General features: G+C 39.7%; 1 protein-coding gene across 1 annotated transcript in view; it reads right to left on the bottom strand.

The window, feature by feature from the left end:
- The window catches only part of CEP57 (centrosomal protein 57), a 41,985-nt gene extending 23,204 nt beyond the window's left edge, over positions 1–18,781 (bottom strand). Inside the window, exons 1-2 of the mRNA XM_060605304.3 lie at positions 18,428–18,781; positions 3,420–3,576 (exon numbers count right to left, since the gene is read on the bottom strand). Coding sequence (XP_060461287.1) covers positions 3,420–3,576; positions 18,428–18,472 — 202 coding nt within the window. The 5' untranslated portion in view covers positions 18,473–18,781. The remainder of the gene's footprint in view (positions 1–3,419; positions 3,577–18,427) is intronic.
- Positions 18,782–19,588: the final 807 nt, after the last annotated feature.

The raw sequence follows: 19,588 nt of genomic DNA, 5'->3' as shown, positions 1-19,588 counted from the left end.
GGCGCCATCAGCCCCATCAGTTTACCTCCATGAGCTGTACATGTATTATCATTTCATTTTCCACATGTACTATGATGAAATGAAAGGTTTGGAAGCACTGGCTAGTAGTATTGCCTCGTACTTGGTTACCTTGCTTCAAATGTCCAAGCCATTCTGCATACTACCATCATCTGAAATGCATTAAACTAATAACATAAACAACAGGTTAAACTTTTTTGGAATGACATACATTAGTTACCATTTTTTTAAAGGGCTCCAAGGACAATACATTTTCTGAAGGCACCAATAACTTCCAATTTCTTGTTCACCTCTTTTCTAACTAAAACGCAAAATGAGTATGAAAATGAGAATTACAAGAAACATAGTTTAATTATCCCTTTCTATGGCATTAGTCAAATTATATTTTCAAAGTTATTAGCAGAGTGCAAAGTGAAATGGTAATTTATCAAATGAAAAAATTAAACTAGAACTTAAGAAGAATCACAAGTCTTTTTTCCCCTAAAGTATTAGTGCAAAAAAAAAAAAAAAAAAAAAAAAAAAATAGAAAGAAAAAGAAAAGCATTTATTACATGTAAAGAAGAAAAATTTTTTAATAGGGAGTATCTATTCAAAATAAGACTTAACTCATTCAATAAATATTTGAGGGTCCACTAAACAGTTGGGGAAAATGTGGAATGAGTAAAGAGTTATAATATTACATATTAAACTAATCATATTTGAGATGTTACTCTATGTGTAAATTTTGAATATAATTATACAATTGTTCTGTGAAAATTAAATGAAATATATTCACTTTACCACACAACCACATTTTGCTGTTTTAAAATTTGTGTTTAATCACTAGTACTAGGCCAATTGTATTTACTAATGATTCTCTACATAAAAGAAGTGTTATGTTTCAACCACATATAGGTTAAACTGACATTTGTAAACTGTGAACTGATTGTGTAGTACAGTACAAGGTAGATAATAATATTTAAGTATAGTCACCAATGTAAAAACCTAGGCCATAATGAGGTTTCAAAAGTGCTTACTAAAATAAATTTAACCAGAAGTCTGGTGGGTTTTTTTGTTTTGTTTTTTTTTAACATTTATTCATTTTTGAGAGACAGGGACTTGAGAGACAGAGCATGAGTGGGGGAGGGGCAGAGAGAGAGAGAGAGAGAGAGAGAGAGAGAATATCTGAAGCAGGCTTCAGGCTCTGAGCTGTCAGCACAGAGCCCGACGTGTGGCTCAAACCCACCAACCACGAGATCATGAACTGAGGTGAAGTCGGATGCTTAACCAACTGAGCCACCCAAGTGCCCCAAAGTCTGGAGTTTTTTAATATATTCGATACTCAACTTACTAACTAGAAACCTCTTATTTATAGGATACGGTGTCTCAAAGATGATGATAATAAAGAAAATGCTAATTAGAGCAATTGATAAAGTGCTACTCATCAGAACACAGCAGTTAAAGACTTTGGCAATTTCAAAAAATAAAACTTGCAAAACATTCAAACAACATATGGTAAAAAAGCACAAAAAAATATACAAAGCCCACAGTGGAGAAGAATCAGGTAAGATTTAGTAATAACTTAGCACACACACACAATAATCATGCCAACAGAGGTCTGCCACGAATACGTGGTCTAGGAATTAGGTATCAATCCTCCCACTACAACATTACATCCAGTTCTGATATTTACTTCTATATAAAGAAACTTCTAAGATAAGTTCAGAGAAAAGTAATTACTAAAGAATGAAAGAGTAAGAAAAGTTAAACGGGGCAGATTTATTCATAGAGCAGAGAGTCAGGAAATGTTTATTTAGTATTTAGACCAGTGTGTTAACAATAATATTAAATTCTGCTTGTGCGTCACTAGTGGTTTTAAGGAATATGAGAGAGAAGAGCAAAAACGGTGATGGAAGAGGAAAGTAAACACAAGAAAATATAATGTGTAAGATAGTAAACAGGCTTCTTTTATCCCTTCAGATCATGGTGTTGTGAACTGTTTAATTAGGATTCATTAAGCTTTTATAATTTTTTTTTGTATCAATCCAATAACATCTATAATTTTACAACAGAAAGATTTCAAAAAGAGGGCACAGCATGAGAAAGACTTGTAAGCCCGACACATGGCTAGTGTGGAAGGCAGAATGGACATCCAAAGATAGCTATGTCCTACTCCTTGAAATTCTAAATACCTGCTATATGGCAAAAAGGACTTTGGGAAAGGTTACTAAAGTTGCAAGCCTTAAAATAGGGAGATTATTCCTCATTGTCGGCCCAATCTAACCAATCACACGAACGCTTAAAAGCAGACAATTTTCCCCAGCTGTGGCTAGAAAGATGCAGCAGCAGAAGTCAGAGCGATATGACGCATGAAGAGAGACCTGACCCACCACTGCTGAAGGGGGACATAAAGAAAGCATGGCAAAGAATGCAGACAGCCTCTAGGAGCAAAATCCAGCACTGACTGCAAGTCTGCAAGACAACCGAACCTCAGCTCTATGACCACAACTTAATTTGAACAAAAATCTGAATGAGCTGAGAGCAGATTCTTCCCTAGACTCTTCAGTATGGAACACAGCCCAGTCAAAACCTTGCTTTCGGCCACGTAGGGCCCTAAACAGAGAACCCTGTTGAGCGCATCCACATTTCTGACCTACAGAAACTGTGATAATACATTTGTGTTAAAGCTGCTGAATTATGGTAATTTGTTAAGACAGCAAGAAAGCTAATACAGATGGCAAGCTCCACGAACAAATATACAGGTATTTCAAAGAAGCCAGAGCGAAGGATGTGTGGGTAAGGAAGAACAGAAGAGAAGCAAGGGATGAAACTGGTAAGGTATATTGAGTCAATATACCGTAGATTTATGAAAAATCTACGAATTTGTTATGTAAGCCATGAGGAGGTGCTGAAATTTGTTTAAGTGGGAGAGATGATGGAAAACAGCAAATGGCAGGAATGGGGCTGAAAGGCAAACCACAGGCTAAGCAATCATGTAGGAGTGCATTACAATTACCTATGCAATAGATGATGAGAGCCTGAACTAAAGCAATGCGAATGGAGAGACAGAACAAATAAGTCTTTGGGATACTTCAGAGGCAAAACACCGATTTTTGGTCCCTGACTGATATTACAGATGACAGAGCAGTCCAGAGTTCCCAAAGTATTTAGCCTTGATGATTTGGTGGAAGATAGTGTTCAACGATCAATAAACAGAAGAAAGGTACTATATTTTGAGAAGGGAAGAAACAGGAAGGGGAAAATAGACTTTCCTCTAATTTTAAAAATACATGGAAGACATAACGGTTTTTAAGCAGTGGGTAAACAAACAAACAAACAAAAACCCCATCTGTTTTGTTAGGCTCTATTCAAACAAACAAACAAACAAAAAAAAACCAATCTATTTTGTTAGGCTCTGTTACCTCTGCTGTTACTTTCCGGATAGGCAAACGTAGGCTTATTTGGAGAGCGTCGTAGATCACTATTAAGGAAAGGCTTATCAGGTGGATATACTACATATGGAGATGAGGAATGGCGAGCCACATTTCCATTAGACCTTGAAGGTTCGGCTAAGCTCTTCTGAAAAATAAAAATACAGAAATTACTTTTCAAATTTTAAAATGCCAATAGGATATAAATACATAGACACATTTGTTCATGTACTGCCCATATTCCACTGATGGAGATAACAGAAAAAACAGAGCCCACTTACTATATAACAGAATTCAAACATTACTTTAAAATAATAAAACTTCCAAAGTGTTTCACATTTGACTACATATAGCCATTTGCCAGACACTATAAAAAAGAAATAATGTTCACACAACTTGAATACGAATACTGCACAGAAATACTTAAATATACTCACAATTAAGTTTAATATATTTTACTTAAAAATATGTAATGTAAGGGGCACCTGGGTGGCTCAGTCAGTTAAGCGTCTGACTTCGGCTCAGGTCATGATCTCACAGTTTGTGGGTTCGAGCCCTGTGTCAGGCTCTGTGCTAACAGCCCAGAGCCTGGAGCCTGCTTCAGATTCTATGTCTCCCTCTCTCTCTGCCCCTTCCCCGCTCATGTTCTGTCTCTCTCTGTCTCTCAAAAATGAATAAATGTTAAAAAAAAAAAAAAATTAAAAAAATGTAATGTAAAATATACTCAGAAAAGTAATATTTTTATAGTATCTGAAACTGTTACAAAATGACTGAATTAATCTATCCCTACTCAACTAAATACTCCCTGAACATTTATCAAATGTCCAAGACTTGGGGCGCCTGGGTGGCGCAGTCGGTTGAGCGTCCGACTTCAGCCAGGTCACGATCTCGCGGTCCGTGAGTTCGAGCCCCGCGTCAGGCTCTGGGCTGATGGCTCGGAGCCTGGAGCCTGTTTCCGATTCTGTGTCTCCCTCTCTCTCTGCCCCTCCCCCGTTCATGCTCTGTCTCTCTCTCTGTCCCAAAAATAAATTAAAAAACGTTGAAAAAAAAAAAAAAAATTAAAAAAAAAAAAAAATGTCCAAGACTCTGCAGTAAACATAAAGGCATAGTCCTTGCCTCAAAATATTTACATTTACTTAAGAAAAAAAGGTGGAAGAGGGGGTTTAATTAGAAAACATTAAAGCTTATCAAATACCCAAAAATATAAAATTTTGTTTCCACACAAATGAAAATTTTATTTCCATTCATTCTGTCATGAATGGGATTCTGTTCAATTTGGGATTACGTTCCACATAATTTCAGTGCAGGGATGCTAACTGTGGCATGCTGTTAGTTGTAGGTGACTTCCTATTGGTAGGCAGACCGGGAGTGGGGGAAGTAATGGAGAAGCTGAAAGCTAGGGTGGAAGACAGAACTGCTAGTTGTTCAAAATTCTCATTCATTTTTTTTATTCAAATAACCACAGCAAAGTAAGTTCTCAACTCTTATCTTTGCAGAATTATACTATACAGCTCCAGAACAATCTACATCCAGAAAAGTATAAAGGGACAATGAATATTTACAATAACGGTAAACAACCTCCTGGAATAAACAAAGACAATCACAATAACCACACTGTATCTGCATTCTATTAAAAACCAAAGACTATTTCTACGTAAAATCATGCAATTTTCCCACTGATTTAAAAAAAACACAGAACACACTATGGCTATGAAAACTAAAGAAGAGGGCAAAGAGCATGGAAGGGGTATAGGAGTGAAGTCTCAAAGTGGTACTCAAGGAAATCAACGTTAAGTCTATATAAAAAGTGTTTTCACACGGACAGGATTAAGAGTTGGCATTTTTCGGGGCACCTGGGTGGCTCAGCGGGTTAAGCGTCCGACTTTGGCTCAGGTCACGATCTCAGTTTGTGAGTTCAAGCCCCACATCAGGCTCCAAGCTGACAGCTCAGAGCCTGGACCCTGCTTCAGATTTTGTGTCTCCCTATCTCTCTGCCCTCCCCTGCTTGTGCTCGGTCTCTCTCACTCTCAAAAACAAAAATAAACATAAAAAAAAAAAAAAAAAAAAAGAGTTGGCATTTTTCAAACTTTTTGGAAAACTGACAGGTTTTGGAGATGACTGGAAAACAGGGTAAGATTTCAATTCTTAAAATATATAAAACTGCTAAAGCTCTTACAAAGCACCACAAATTGTCACTTAGCTTAATTTTAAATATGATTTTTCACAGAGAACCTTAGGTCTTCATACAACCTACTACAATCCTATTATTTAACAACTACCATTCAAAGTCACTGGTTAGTAAGTATTCCTTAACAATATATATTTATGAGCATAAATCACCTGTATATTCACTTAAGGTGTTCAAAACAATTTTTATTAGAATTATTGAACACTGCACAGATACTAACAGAACTATGCATAGAGGATTTACCCAAAAAACCCAAACCAAAACAAATGAAAATAAACCATCTTCATTAAATTCACTGCCTACTAGCTCTTATAAAACTAAAAGTTCAAAATTTATCCCTCCTGAAACATTTCTCCAAATACTCGAAAGGCCAACAGGTACATGAAAGATGCTCAACATCCATTAGTCATTAGGGAAATGTAAATTAAAACCACAATGATTACCATCTCACCTGTTAAGAATGGTCATCATCAAAAAGAAAAAAGATTACAAAAGCTGGCATGGATGTGGAGAAAAGGGAACCATTGTGTACTGTTCCTGGGATTGTAAATTGGCAGAGCCATTATGGAAAACAATATGGAGGATCCTCAAAAAATTAAAAATAGAACTATGATACAATCCAGCATTCTGCACCTCCATGTTCATATCATAGCAGCATTATTTACAATAGCCAAGACATGGAAGCAATGTGTGTCCATGGATGGATGAATGGATAAATAAGTTGTGGCATATACAATGGAATATTATTCAGCCATAACAAAACAAGAAAATCCTACCATTTGCAAAAGCATGGATGAACCCTGAAGGCATTATGCTAAGTGAAGTCAGACACAGGAAGACAAATACTGTATGAACTCACTTCTATGTAGAATCTACAACAAACAAAAAACCAAACTCTACGGAAAAGGAAATCAGACCTGTGGTTACCAGAGTTGAAAAACTGGGAAAAAGGGGAATTAGAGGAAGGTAGTCAAAAGGTACAGACTACCAGTTGTAAGTATTAAGGATGTAATGTACAACATGATGACCACAGCTGACATGGCTGTATGATATATAGGAGAGTTGTCAAGACAGTATATCCTAAAAGTTCTCATCACAAGGAAAAGAAATTATTTTTCTTCTCTTTGTATATATATCAGAAAAGGGATGTTAGCTGTACCTACTGTGGTAATTACTTCACAATATATGTAAAACCATCATGTTGTATGCCTTAAACTTGGGCAAGTGACGCATGTCAATTATTTCTCAATAAAACCGGGTAGAGAAAAGACTTGTCTTTCAACAAAATTTGTCACATATGTATCATAAAAATACTGCTCAGGTTGGGTCAGCAAATTATGAAAGTACTTTCTATATAAAGATTCAAGTTATAATGAAATTCTTTTGAAAAGCTATTAAAAATGTATTCCATTTTCTAAGTCAGCCATCTCATTTTGAATGTCTGGGTTTAAGCAAAGTCACAGTTACTACGAATGGGTTGGGTCAATGTCCTCATTTGCTACCAGAAGTTTAAAGCATAGAAAGAGTAACAGATCAGCCAAAAGCAAAAGGAAGACAGAAAATAAAATGGCCTTGCAAGAATTATTTATAAGAACTATTTTGAAATAAAATTAAACCAAGAAACACAAAACTGGCAACTCATTACATATACACACAAATGTGTCTAATAAAAATAGTAAAGGATAATATGTCGTATATATATACAATATTATTCAGCTTTAAAAAGGAGGGAAATGGGGCGCCTGGGTGGCGCAGTTGGTTAAGCGTCCGACTTCACCCAGGTCACGATCTCGCGGTCCGTGAGTTCGAGCCCCGCGTCAGGCTCTGGGCTGATGGCTCGGAGCCTGGAGCCTGTTTCCGATTCTGTGTCTCCCTCTCTCTCTGACCCTCCCCCGTTCATGCTCTGTCTCTCTCTGTCCCAAAAATAAATAAAAAACGTTGAAAAAAAACAAAACAAAAAAAAAAAATAAATAAAAAATAAAAAGGAGGGAAATCCCATTATATCCTACATAATTGATGAACCTTGAGGACACTATGCTTAGTGAAATAAGCCAGTCCAGAGAAAGACGAATACTTCATGATTCTACTTAAAAAAAAATTTTTTTTAACATTTATTTTTGAGAGAGAGAAAGCAAGCAGGAGAGAGAGGGAGAGAGGGAGAGAGGGGGGAGGGGGGAGGGAGGGAGGGAAGGAGGGAGGGAGAGAGAGAGACAGAATCCGAAGGAGGCTCCAAGCTCTGCTCTGTCAGTACAGAGCCCAATGGGGGACTCGAATTCACAAACCATGAGATCATGACCAAAGCTGAAATTGGACACTTAACCAACTGAGCCACCCAGGCGCCCCATCTACTTACATAAGGTACCTAAAGTAGTCAAATTCATAGAAACTGGAAGTAGAATGGTGGTTACCAGGGAGGTTGCAAAGGAGAGCTATTTAATGGAGAGAGAATTCTGTAAGACAAAAAAGTCTGGAGATGTTTCACAACAATATGAATACCCTTAACGCTACTGAACTGTACAATTAAAAATTAAGATGACAAAGTGTTAGGTAAACACCTAAGAATAGCAATATAATTAGAAAAAACAGTATGTGTTCTTAGTAGCCAGTTTTTCCAAGTGAGAAAAACAATTGGGGATGTTATAAACTTCAGGGATTAGAAAAGTAGTATTTTTAAGAGTTGGAAAGAACCATAGAAACAATCTAGTATACTTCCTTGTTTGACAAGAGAAAAGGAAGTTCAAAACAGTTGACTTGCCTATCTCACCTCCCCTTATAGAATCAGGGGAACCATATTCTAGGTGATTCACTGAACAATTAACCAGTTCTCCAAAGAGAACCACCAGCCTAACTACACCTGTTCTCATATAACCTGCCTTCCCTCCCTCGAAACAAGGAATGAAGTTTGTTTAATGGACCTATCTCCATCTACTATTCAGTCTTGGTTCCTATAAAACCTTTTCCCCTCCTGATGCTTTTTCTCCCTACTAGATCTTTCACGTTGTCATTAAGGACAAAACAAAAGCTTTCCTAAATTTGAGGATTCCCCTCCAGTTCTTGCCTCATTTCTTAGCTTTTACAACAAAGTCCTCAAAATAATTATTTGTAATTGCTGCCGCCTTTTAATCACCTCACTCTCTTAACCCTTTCCAATCACACTTGAGTCTTCACCAAGTCAGAGAAAAAGCTCAACCTCACCAATGACTTATATTGCTGAATTCGGCGACCTTTCAGAAGCATGTGATACAGATCACTTCATCTCAACACTTTCCTTAGAAGATAGACCACACTCTGGTTTTCCTGATACACAGGTCTCTTCCTAAGAATCTCCCTGGCTCTCTCTCTTTCCTCTTTCTAAATGCTGCAGTGCCCCAGAGCTTAGTCCTTCCACCTCTTCTGGGTTTCTTCTACATTAATTCCTTTGATGATCTCATTCCATTTTCATCTACATGGGTTCCTCTGATCCTAGCAACACTGAGGGCTTTGAAAAGCCTCTATTTGCGAAATTTTCAAGTTTAAATATGGAATCCAGAAGTCCCTCTCTTGAACTCTATATTCAAAATTAAACTTCCTATTCATTATCTCCACTTGGATGTCAATAAGGGTACCTCAGATCATGTCTATAACAAATTCTTTTTTTTTTTTTTTTTAAATTTTTTTCAACGTTTTTTATTTATTTTTGGGACAGAGAGAGACAGAGCATGAATGGGGGAGGGGCAGAGAGAGAGGGAGACACAGAATCGGAAACAGGCTCCAGGCTCCGAGCCATCAGCCCAGAGCCTGATGCGGGGCTCGAACTCACGGACCGTGAGATCGTGACCTGGCTGAAGTCGGACGCTTAACCGACTGCGCCACCCAGGCGCCCCTATAACAAATTCTTGAACCCAACTGCCAAAACCTGATCCTCTCCCAGCACACCCAACCATCAGTACCACCATTTACCCACCTGCTCAGGTCAAAACCCCTGGATGGAATCATTTCTCATACACCCCATATCTAATCTTTCAGTATATTTTGTTGGGCCTCTGTCTTCAGAGTATGCCCAGAAACTCACCAATTTCTCATCAATTCCACTAGTAATACCCTGGTTGACACCACTGTGATCTTTTGTCTGGACTGCCATTAACAGTCTCCTAATCACTCTTGTCCACATCTCCTTAGTCTGTCTCCAAGTAGTAATCATTATCATTTAAAACAGTAAATTAATTTGAGTAATACCCCTAATTATAACCCTCCAACAGATTTCCATCACAGAATAAAATCCAAAATTCTTACAATGGCTTTTAAGGCCCCACGTGTCTGACCCCAAGCTAACCCTGACTTGATTGCCTCCCACCCTTTCTCCACACCACCTTTGCCCCTTCATCATTTCCCAGCTATACTGACCAACTTTTAGATTTCTAAAATCCACAGTACACTTCATGCTCTTTTACTATGTTTATCTGCTCCCTGTCTCAGGCCATTCAGTCATCTGCTCAAAAGTCTGTCAGTAAGGCTTTCCCTGACTACCCTATCAAAAGTAGCGTCCTTCTGTCAGCCTATCTCCTTTATTCTTTTTTAAAAACTTACCCCATTTTATGTATTTATTATTTGTATGCCCTGTGGAATAAAAAACATAGTTTTGTCCTTGGTTCTTGATACAGATTCACAAACTCTCGGAATTTCTTAAGTGACAGGAGTCTTTGTTATGTTAATAGTGGGACCCCCTAGTAACTTGAGGATGAGGGCTGGTAGCCAGAAAAACCAACCAAGTGATTAGAGTCAGAAATTTTGGCCCCACACCCTAACCCTAGGAGAAGGGAGAAGGGAGGGGCTGGAGACTGAGTTCAATTATTAATGGCCAATAATTTAATAAATCATAAGTACATGATGAAATGTCCATAAAAACTCTTGGACAGTAAGGTTCTAGGAGTTCCAGAGTTGTCGCAGAAGCCCTTTTCCATCTTGCCCTATATATCTCTACCATTTAGCTATTCCTGAGTTGCATCCTTTATAAAAAGAAAAGGAGAAAAAAAAAAAAAAAAAAAGCTATAACTGGGGCATCTGGGTGGCTCAATGGGTTGAATGTCTGACCCTTGATTTTGGCTCAGGTCATGATCTCACAGTCGTAGGACAGAGCCCCGAGTCAAGTCGGGCTCTGTGCAGAGCCTGCTTGGGATTTTCTCTCTCTTTCCCTCTACCTTTTTCCTGCTCACTCACTTTCTCTAAAAGTTAAAAAAAAAAAAAAGGGGGGGCGGTGATAATAATTATTCCCGGAGTTCTGTGAGTCATTCCAGCAAATTAATAAACGTGAGGAGGAAGGGTCATGTGAACTCCTTAATTTGTAGTTGAGTGGCCAGAAGTGCAAAAACCGTTAGGGCACCTGGGACTTGCAGGTGGCTAATGAAACAGGAGCAGTCATGTGGGACCTAGCTCCTTTATGGTGTGTGTGGCCTGCACTACCTCCAGCTAGTTAGTGGCAGAATTGAATTGAATGACGGATACCCAAATGACACAGGAGAATTCACGTTGGAAAAACACAGTCACTCCCACTACAGTTTAAATTCCAATAAAAACACTCGATATAGAAGTTTAATATATCTGTTGAATGAATGAATTACACAATTCCTCTGCAAAACAGGAAAACTGCATTGTCCATAGACTGAATTATCCTACTCAATAAAGTATATAAATTTAAAAGTATAACTGCAAATATATTTATAAAATATAAATTACAAATTATAATTTCCTTTATGACAAATAACAACAAAGAGCACAAACGTCATAGAAAGACTGTAAAAAGAGAACACAGCAGACATGAGACTGCTATACTTAGAAATGTCTACTTGCAAGGTTGGTTCCTGGCTGGTATCTGGGAACTTAAATTTAGGGAAGGTTCCAACTATTGTCACTGTGATTGTCAGCAGTTCACAGGACCAGCCCAGTTTCGATGATTTCCTAAGGACTGACAGGACTCAGAATATAGTTATTCTAGTGATTAGGATAAATTACAGCAAAAGAATACAAAGCAAATCAGTAAAGGGAAAAGATGCATGGGGGTGAAATTTGTAAGATATCAGGTACAAGCTTTCAAAATTCCTCTCTGGGTGGAGTCCTACAGGATGTGCTTAATTCCTCCAGCACAACAGCACCACAACAGTAACAACTTTTGTGAAGTGTTATCTACCAAGGAAGCTCCTTAGACTCAGTGGCCAAAGTTTTTACTGGGGGGCTGGTCGCATTCCCAACTCTCGAAAAGAAAGCTGGTGTTCAACATAAACCACATTGTACAGTTTAGGCACAGTGAGGCACTCTTGTCATTGAGGTTAAAGTTTCTATCAGTGTAGGAAACAGTTTACCATTTTAGTCCACAGTTGCCTACCAAAGAGCTAACCTTGCAAACAGGGCCTTTCTAAAGACAACAGTCATCTGAGATGATGGAAGATTTCAAGGGAATTCTTGTTTTCAGTGCCACAGGCCATCCAATCATGAACACCTGAGAACTACTGAAGGGCAAAGGATCTTTCAAGCAGAATATTTATGCTCCCCCCACCAATTATACATGTAATATATACATATGCAAAATAAAAACAACCCACAAACCTCAAACTTGCATGGCACTTTATAGTTTACATTTCCATTATGAGTTGACCCTCACAACCATCCTGACAAGTAAGAAAGCATTTCCACTTTAGAATTCTGAAAACTGTATTTGGGATTCATTTTCAGAACCCTGAACATAGTGTCTCAGATTTGTCAGCAGAGTGTTTTTTCTAAGCACATTCATATTATCTTTTAGTTATTACAAGGGCCCCATGAAGGAAGCACAGCAAATATTATTGTCCCCATTTTGTAGTGAAAAAAGCCGAGGCTAAGAAAACTTAAGCCATTTGCTTAAGGTCTCATAGCTACTAAGGAACCCAAGTCTAACTCCTAATCAGCACTCCTCAAGACCCCAAGCATTCAATAAATATTTTCCAACCAAAATGACATGATCCTAAGAGAAACTTTCAGGATTAAAGGCAAAATGTTTAACCTGACCACTTTCTTCCTTGGCAACTTTAGTTTCTACTTAGGAACACTTAAGATTCAAATATTTACTGAACATCTCTGTCACTGCCTTAAGTATGAAGGATGGTGTAAAAATGTGTATTATTTGCCTTCTTTTCAAATGGAATATGCAACATGGCTGGAAGACATCAGGTACATAAAAATTTAAATACAACTTAGCAAACCATACTCACCTATATAGAAAAGATAAGACAGTATAATCAAAGTGGGGTTATTGCAGGAATGTAAGACTGGGTGCACATTAGAACATTCATCATGTTAAAGTCAAAATCCATATGATCATCAACAAATGCAAAAACACAATCATTAAAATTCACTCTCCAGCCATTATTAAAGAATTATTTTCTTATAGCAGTAAAGAAATTTACAAAAAAATCATGGCAATGTATTTAAGGTACAAAACTTAAGCCATTCCTTTTAAATTCAGGAACAAGGCAAAGATATCTGCAAGACAACTTCTAATCAATGTTGTGCTCCATTTTGTAGCCTGCATATTAAGATCATGAAAAGTAACATATGTTAAGATTAAAATGAGGAATCAAAATTTCAGTTATAATCTAAATAGAAAATACCAAAGAGTCTTCAATTATTAGAATTAATTAAGAGTTTAGGGGTGCCTGGGAGGCTCAGTCGGTTAAGCATACAACTCTCAGTTTCGGCTCAGGTCATGATCTCCCGGTTTCACGGGTTCAAGCGCCACATCAGGCTGTGCATGGACACGTGGAGCCAGCTTGGGATTCTCTCTCTCTCCCTCTCTCTCTGCCCCTCCCCTATTCACGCTGTCTCTGTCTCTCTCAAAAATAAATAAACTTAAAAATATTAAAAAAAAGAGTTCGAGTTTAAGAAAACTTGCCGAGTAAAGTTAATATGAAAGGAATGAATACTAATTCTATATACGAGCTATAAAATGCAATTTATGAAAACATATAAAAAACAAACTAAAAACAAATTTAATAAATGATTCACAAGATTTGAAATTATAAAACTTTACTGAAAAATGTTAAAGATAAAAAAAAAACTGGAGTAACAATATGTTCAGACAGAAGACTCAATATCTTAAAGGCCTCAGTTATTGCCAAATTGAACCTGAAATTCAATACAACTTCAACTGAATTTCCAACAGAAGATTTTATAATTTCTATTACAGAACTGCAAAAGGCCAAGAATTGCTAACATTTTTCTTTAAAGAACAGGGAAGACAGGTACTCTCTCAGACAAAAAGGAGAATGATTAAGACAGTGAGTATAGACACAAGGAGAGACAAATGTAACACTGGAACAAAGAGCCCACTGAAACATACACACCCATATGGAAATCAATATATTGATAGCTAGAAATGTAAACCACTGGGTAAAAGGTAAGTTTAACAAGTAATTATGTAGCAAATGTGGATCTTAAGTAGAAACATTAAACTGGGTTCCTACCTCACAAATTAATTTCAAGCAAATTAAGGATTTAAAAGGCTCCAACTTTAAAACTTGGAGAGAAAAATGTGTGAGAACGTCATTAACAGCATAGGATATAAGACTTTCATGACCAAAAAGTACTAAACATAAAAAGACTAATAAATTTTATCCCATGAACATTAAAAACTCCCATCAAACGATATCTTAAAAGACAAACCAAAGAGCAATTAAAATTCAGCTAACAGACGAGGATTAACATCTAGAATACATAAGGAATGACTATAAATCAATAGGAAAGACAAACCAATAAAAAACAGGCAAAACACTCAAGCAGGCATTTCACGGAAGGGAAAAAAAACATGAAAACTAGTAAATTTATGAAAAACTAAAAGGTGCATCTTATCAACATTGATCAGGGGAGCACAGTGAGAAGAACAGGATAACATTTCACACTTCTCTTGGCAAAAATTCAAAAGTGAGACAATACCACCTGTTCAAAAGGATACGGATTAAAGGTGACTGTTGGTGGGAACACACTAGTACAACTGCTTTAGAAAACAATTCAGCATCACCAAATAAAGCCAAAGGTGCACCTTGTATGACCCTGCAATTTCAATCACAGAAAATCTGCTGAGCTTTTTCTCTCTCCTCTTTTTTTTTTTTTTTAAAAAGATTATGTCCCTCAAGTCACTAAACATATCCCACCACCCACCACCTAGTTATAAGCCACAGCCCAACTTGCAGTTTGAAAACCACTGCTGTCCCTCTCAAACATTTTGGGTTTAGGGACCCCTTCACACTCTTAAAAATTACTAAAGACCCCAAGCAGCTTTTTTGTTCATGTGGGTTATACCTAAACATTAAGATACTTACTAATTTAAAAACAATATACCCATGATGTTACCATAAATATAATCTTTAAATATAATTTGTCAAATTGGCTTCCATACAACACCCAGTGTTCATCCTAACAAGTGCCTTCCACCCACTTTCCCCTCTCCCCCATCCACCCTCAGTTTGTTCTCTGTATTTAAGAGTCTCTTATGGTTTGTCTCCCTCCCTCTCTGTAACGTTTTTCCCCTCTACCCTTCCCCCATGGTCTTAAGTTTCTCAAGATCCACATATGAGTGAAAACATACGGTATCTTTTGAATGAAAAATAACTATCATCCAAAAACTTTAATGAAAAGTGTTTTGTTTTGTTTTGTTTTTTACATTTTTACAAATCTCTTTAATTCTTGATGTAAAAGAAGCCTGCTGGATTCTTAGATTAGCTTTTGCATTCACTCTGCTAGATGTTATTTTGGCTGACGTTTAAGAAAATCTGGTCTCCCACAAAGTGGCTGGGTAAGGAAGGTAATTGTAGATCCCGTTGTAGGGACTTAGGGACTCCCAAAGGTCTTCTGAACATGCTTTCAAAACTGCCGCTCTAGAGAAATTGTTGCACTTGTGGAACATATAGGAATGATCACAAAAGGACTCTTTTGGAATGGCTGGCAAACTAGTGAACAAACTGGCTCTATGATGTACTAGTTGTGTAATCCTGACTTAACCGCTCTGTTCCTCATTCAAAAATGGAAATACTAAAGACTTAATATATGAAAAGCATTTAAAATCATGACTGCCAGTTACTGCTATAGAAGTTTATTTTATTATAATTTCAAAACGTATAGTGGTGGTATGTGAGAGAAAAGCAGGAAGATGCAAAAAGGGGCATAAAGGTATTCATTTTATTATTCTCTAAAATAAATGTTTTATATATTCAATGTTATAAGAATCTGTGTTATATTCATAAAACTTTTAAGAGAAAGAAAGAGTTAAAGGGCCTGGCTAAAATGCCACGGAGACCAGTTAGGAAGATTAGCTTATTAAATCCAAAGTGACACTTAAGAGTTCTGACGACGGTTACTGGGAAAATAAAAAGGGACGGACAGGAAAGACAGTCTTCAACGCTATGCTGCCTATACTTCCACTGAAAATCACTGCGCCAACCACAGTTGCTTTCCTGAAACAGCCACTAGGAAAATGATAGCAATCACTCAAAGTTACCTGCTGTTGTTACTTGTCTTGCTGCTGTTGCAAAATATACTTAAAAAAACAACAAAATGATGTGAATGTATCACCTGTTTCCATCCTGTTCACATTTGAGATTTACATGGTAGCTGCTTCCTCCTGAACGCATCTGTCAAAATCCTTGCCTGGTAAAAGCACCTCTATTTAGCACTATTTGCTAGCTCCAAGCTGGGTTTATCAGCGTTGAATGCAAATGAATTGTTGATGCTCACAATCCTAAAATCTGAATATGAGTAGCCTCTGAGTTTATGCTGTAGTTTTAAAAGGTGTTTTTGTGTTGCCTTATTTTATGATCATCTGTTTATTAAGCTAAAATGTTTTTTAAATTTTGTTGGAAATGCCAGCCTTATTTCTGACAGGGCAATTAAAGTGTCTAAGCAGGGCCATTTCTTACACACTGACAAACTAAACTTAGTTATTTTTGTTTTGAGACAGTGACTTTCAAATTAGACATTCTGATGTAGCAAGTCAAATTGAGACGGTTGTTACACTTTGATTTCCAAAAGGTCCTAGATATTTGAAAAGTATATTATTGATATTTAGAATCCACTTTAAAGCTGAGCTAAGCATGTAAAAAACATATGTGCTTTCCTATTGAACACTCTCTGAAATTTATGTCCAGGCTACCTGAGGGGTCAAGGGTTGACATCACATCCTAGTACCCGGGCACAGCTAGATGGACTTGGCAAAGTACAGCTCAATTAACATTTACAGGAGTATTTCTTGCTCAAAGTTTTGAAAGCAGTGAAAAGCCTTCTTCTCCCAATTAACCACAACTCCTATATAATCTCATCCAACTACTTACAGATACTTCCTCCTAATAGTCTAATAGTTCCTCTTTTTCTATTCCCTTTCACTGACCTAATTCCTGAATAAACTCTAAGTGCTTCATTCAATCCTTCTCCTTAACCTTCCCTTCCCTTCTGCACACTTGTTACTCCCATTCTGCTACAACTCTTGAGTTACTTCTGGGCTCGTTAGGGCAAATCTTAAGTCACCAAAAGGTGAAACTGAGGAAAACTGTCTTCCCCAAGGTAACTCTGCTGTTGGTGCTCCCTAAACTTTCCCCCTTAGCGTCTATGACATAACTTTACCCTAATAATCTCCTGTTTCCTTCCCCATCCCTCTTTTCTCATGTTTTCACCTACTGCCACAATTCAACCCAACTCTACCGCCACACGACCTCTGCTCATTCCAAACGAGTTTCCCCAAAGCTCCTATTGCCTTGGCACCTACCCAGAAACGCCCGAGGTGCCTTTTTCTTCTTTTCAGTTCTGGTGACCAGCATTTACAATTCCTTCCCTACCCAGCTAGCTAGCTCCATCTCCCTTACTAGGAAAACAGCTTCTAGCCTATCCAAGCGCTGCTAACCACTCCTGCCTAGGTCCTTCTAGTAGAGCAGCAGTTCTCAAACAGAACTGGGGAACAACCTAGTTACAGGTAGTTTCTCTTCAGTGGCTGCTTCTTCACAGCACGGATTCCATCCTGTTCACCTGCGTAATCAATCTCAGTGCCTAAAAGTACGCCGGGCACTCAGCATTAGCTAACTGAAGACATAAAGGCTCCCTTGGCCACCTCACATTTCCTGCCTATTCCCAATGCGGCGGATCCCCAAACGCTTAGTTAGCGTTCGACACCCCAATTCGACAAATAATAAGTGACTGAAGCGGCTGGTGGCCCTTGTGGAGGCGAAAACAATATTAAGGCTCAGCTTCCCCCATCGCCCTAAAACGGCGCGAACACGTTGCAGTCAAAGTAATACTGGCGGTCGGACGCGCGCGCTCTGGGTTAAGACCAGCGAGAACAAAGTTACTGGGAATGTACGAGGGGAAGCGCTGCAGGCAAGGAATCAGCACAAGCAGCAACGAGTAAGCACTTGAAGCTGCGGACTATGCAGCCGCCGCCAATGAAGCCAACCCGTGCGCCTACCTGGTCTCGGAGACTCTTCAAAAAGGGCCGTTACACCCACGTGACCAAAGCGGCACCGTTTTCGCAAGGCCAGGGCGTGGGCAGACATCCCAGCGAATGCTGGCAATGTTCGGCAACCTGGACTGCTAGGCCGGAAGGTGAGGGGAGCACAAGGGATGGAGGCGGGCCAGGCCTATTTCGATACTAAGGGTGCAGCCTTCACAGAGGAGCACTGGACGTCAGCGGAGCACGGACGACCAAGCACTCCCGGCTGTTCCCCAGGATGGGGTGAGACTCTGGGCCGAGAGCACTCTGAAGGGTGAGGAAAAGCAAAGAGGCGCCAGGCCCGAGCCTATTCGAACGCCTACCGCTTCTTACCGAGAACTGAGAACCAGAAGTCGCAGAGACCGATGCTGCCGCCATCTTCCTGCCTCCCCAAAGGACCTCCGCAGCCCTGGGGGGATCCGGGTTCTCAAGCTCTTCCCCAAGATTCGAGAGCCGCCCACCAGGGGCGACCCTAAGCCCCAACCCCTGATGGAAGGGGCTGGGGCGCTGGTGCCGGGTCTGGGAACCCCTGCGCACACCCCCCACGGGGACGCCCACGCTCACGGTGCACACGGGAAAGGCAACAACGTCCTAACGGACGTCTTGCACAGCCAATCAAAAAAGCGGACGTCTTCCGGTAGTAGGAGAGAATCCGCCTCTTCCCTCGCTGACGTCACAAGGTAGCGCATAGCAGAAGCTGTGGGGTCCGCTGATCCTGCCGGCCACCGGACCGCTCTGTCGGCACTCTACAAAAGGGGCGGGCCTCCTGTAGGAGGAAACATGGGCCTGGGGCAGTGGTGTCTCCAGTGGCAATTGAATCGAATGACAAGTTGAATGAAAGAGAATGCGAAGTTCAAACACTCCATCAGTTCCCTTGAACTAAACGCCGGAGAGAGCGTGAGCCCCACTCAGAGACGCCTCTCCAGGTGAAGTACTTAGCTTTTGGCCAATAACAAATAGAATCAGGAGGGGCTTTAGTGATTTGGTCCAATGGAAGTCAAGGGGAAAAAAAGACTGGAGGCAGAGAGTAAACCTCCGTCAACAGTTGCCCAATTGGATTGGGGAGTTCTCACTCAAACCTGCGACTGGCTGCTAGATACAGCTACTGAGGGCTTTGGGCGGGGCGAGTTTGAAGCGGATTTCGCGCGCTGATAGCGTCGGGCTGTCATTGGCCAGCAACTTCCTCCCTTTGTGGGAGCTCCCTGCGTACCCGGGGTTAGGGGTTGGGAGGAGCGACCGAGTGACGCAGTAGCCTTCCCAGCCAATCCGAGATGGGGAAGGGAGGCCGAGAAGGAAGCGGATCCGCTGCCGCGCAGCTAAACCGCATCGAAGTATCCTCTTCGTCTCCCTCCGCCGCTATAGGGGCCTAAGCGGGAGCGGCTGGGACGGCGTCACTGAGAGGGCTGGGGGCGGAAGTGGAGGCGGAGGGAGACAGTGTCGACCGCAGGGCCTTGGACTCTCGCGCCGAGGCTCTGGTGGGCGCGAGGCAGGGGA

The sequence above is a fragment of the Panthera onca genome, chromosome D1 (assembly GCF_046562875.1).
Source record: "Panthera onca isolate mPanOnc1 chromosome D1, mPanOnc1 haplotype 2, whole genome shotgun sequence".
In the NCBI taxonomy this organism is placed as follows: domain Eukaryota; kingdom Metazoa; phylum Chordata; class Mammalia; order Carnivora; family Felidae; genus Panthera; species Panthera onca.
This window is presented reverse-complemented; position numbering and strand designations above follow the sequence as displayed.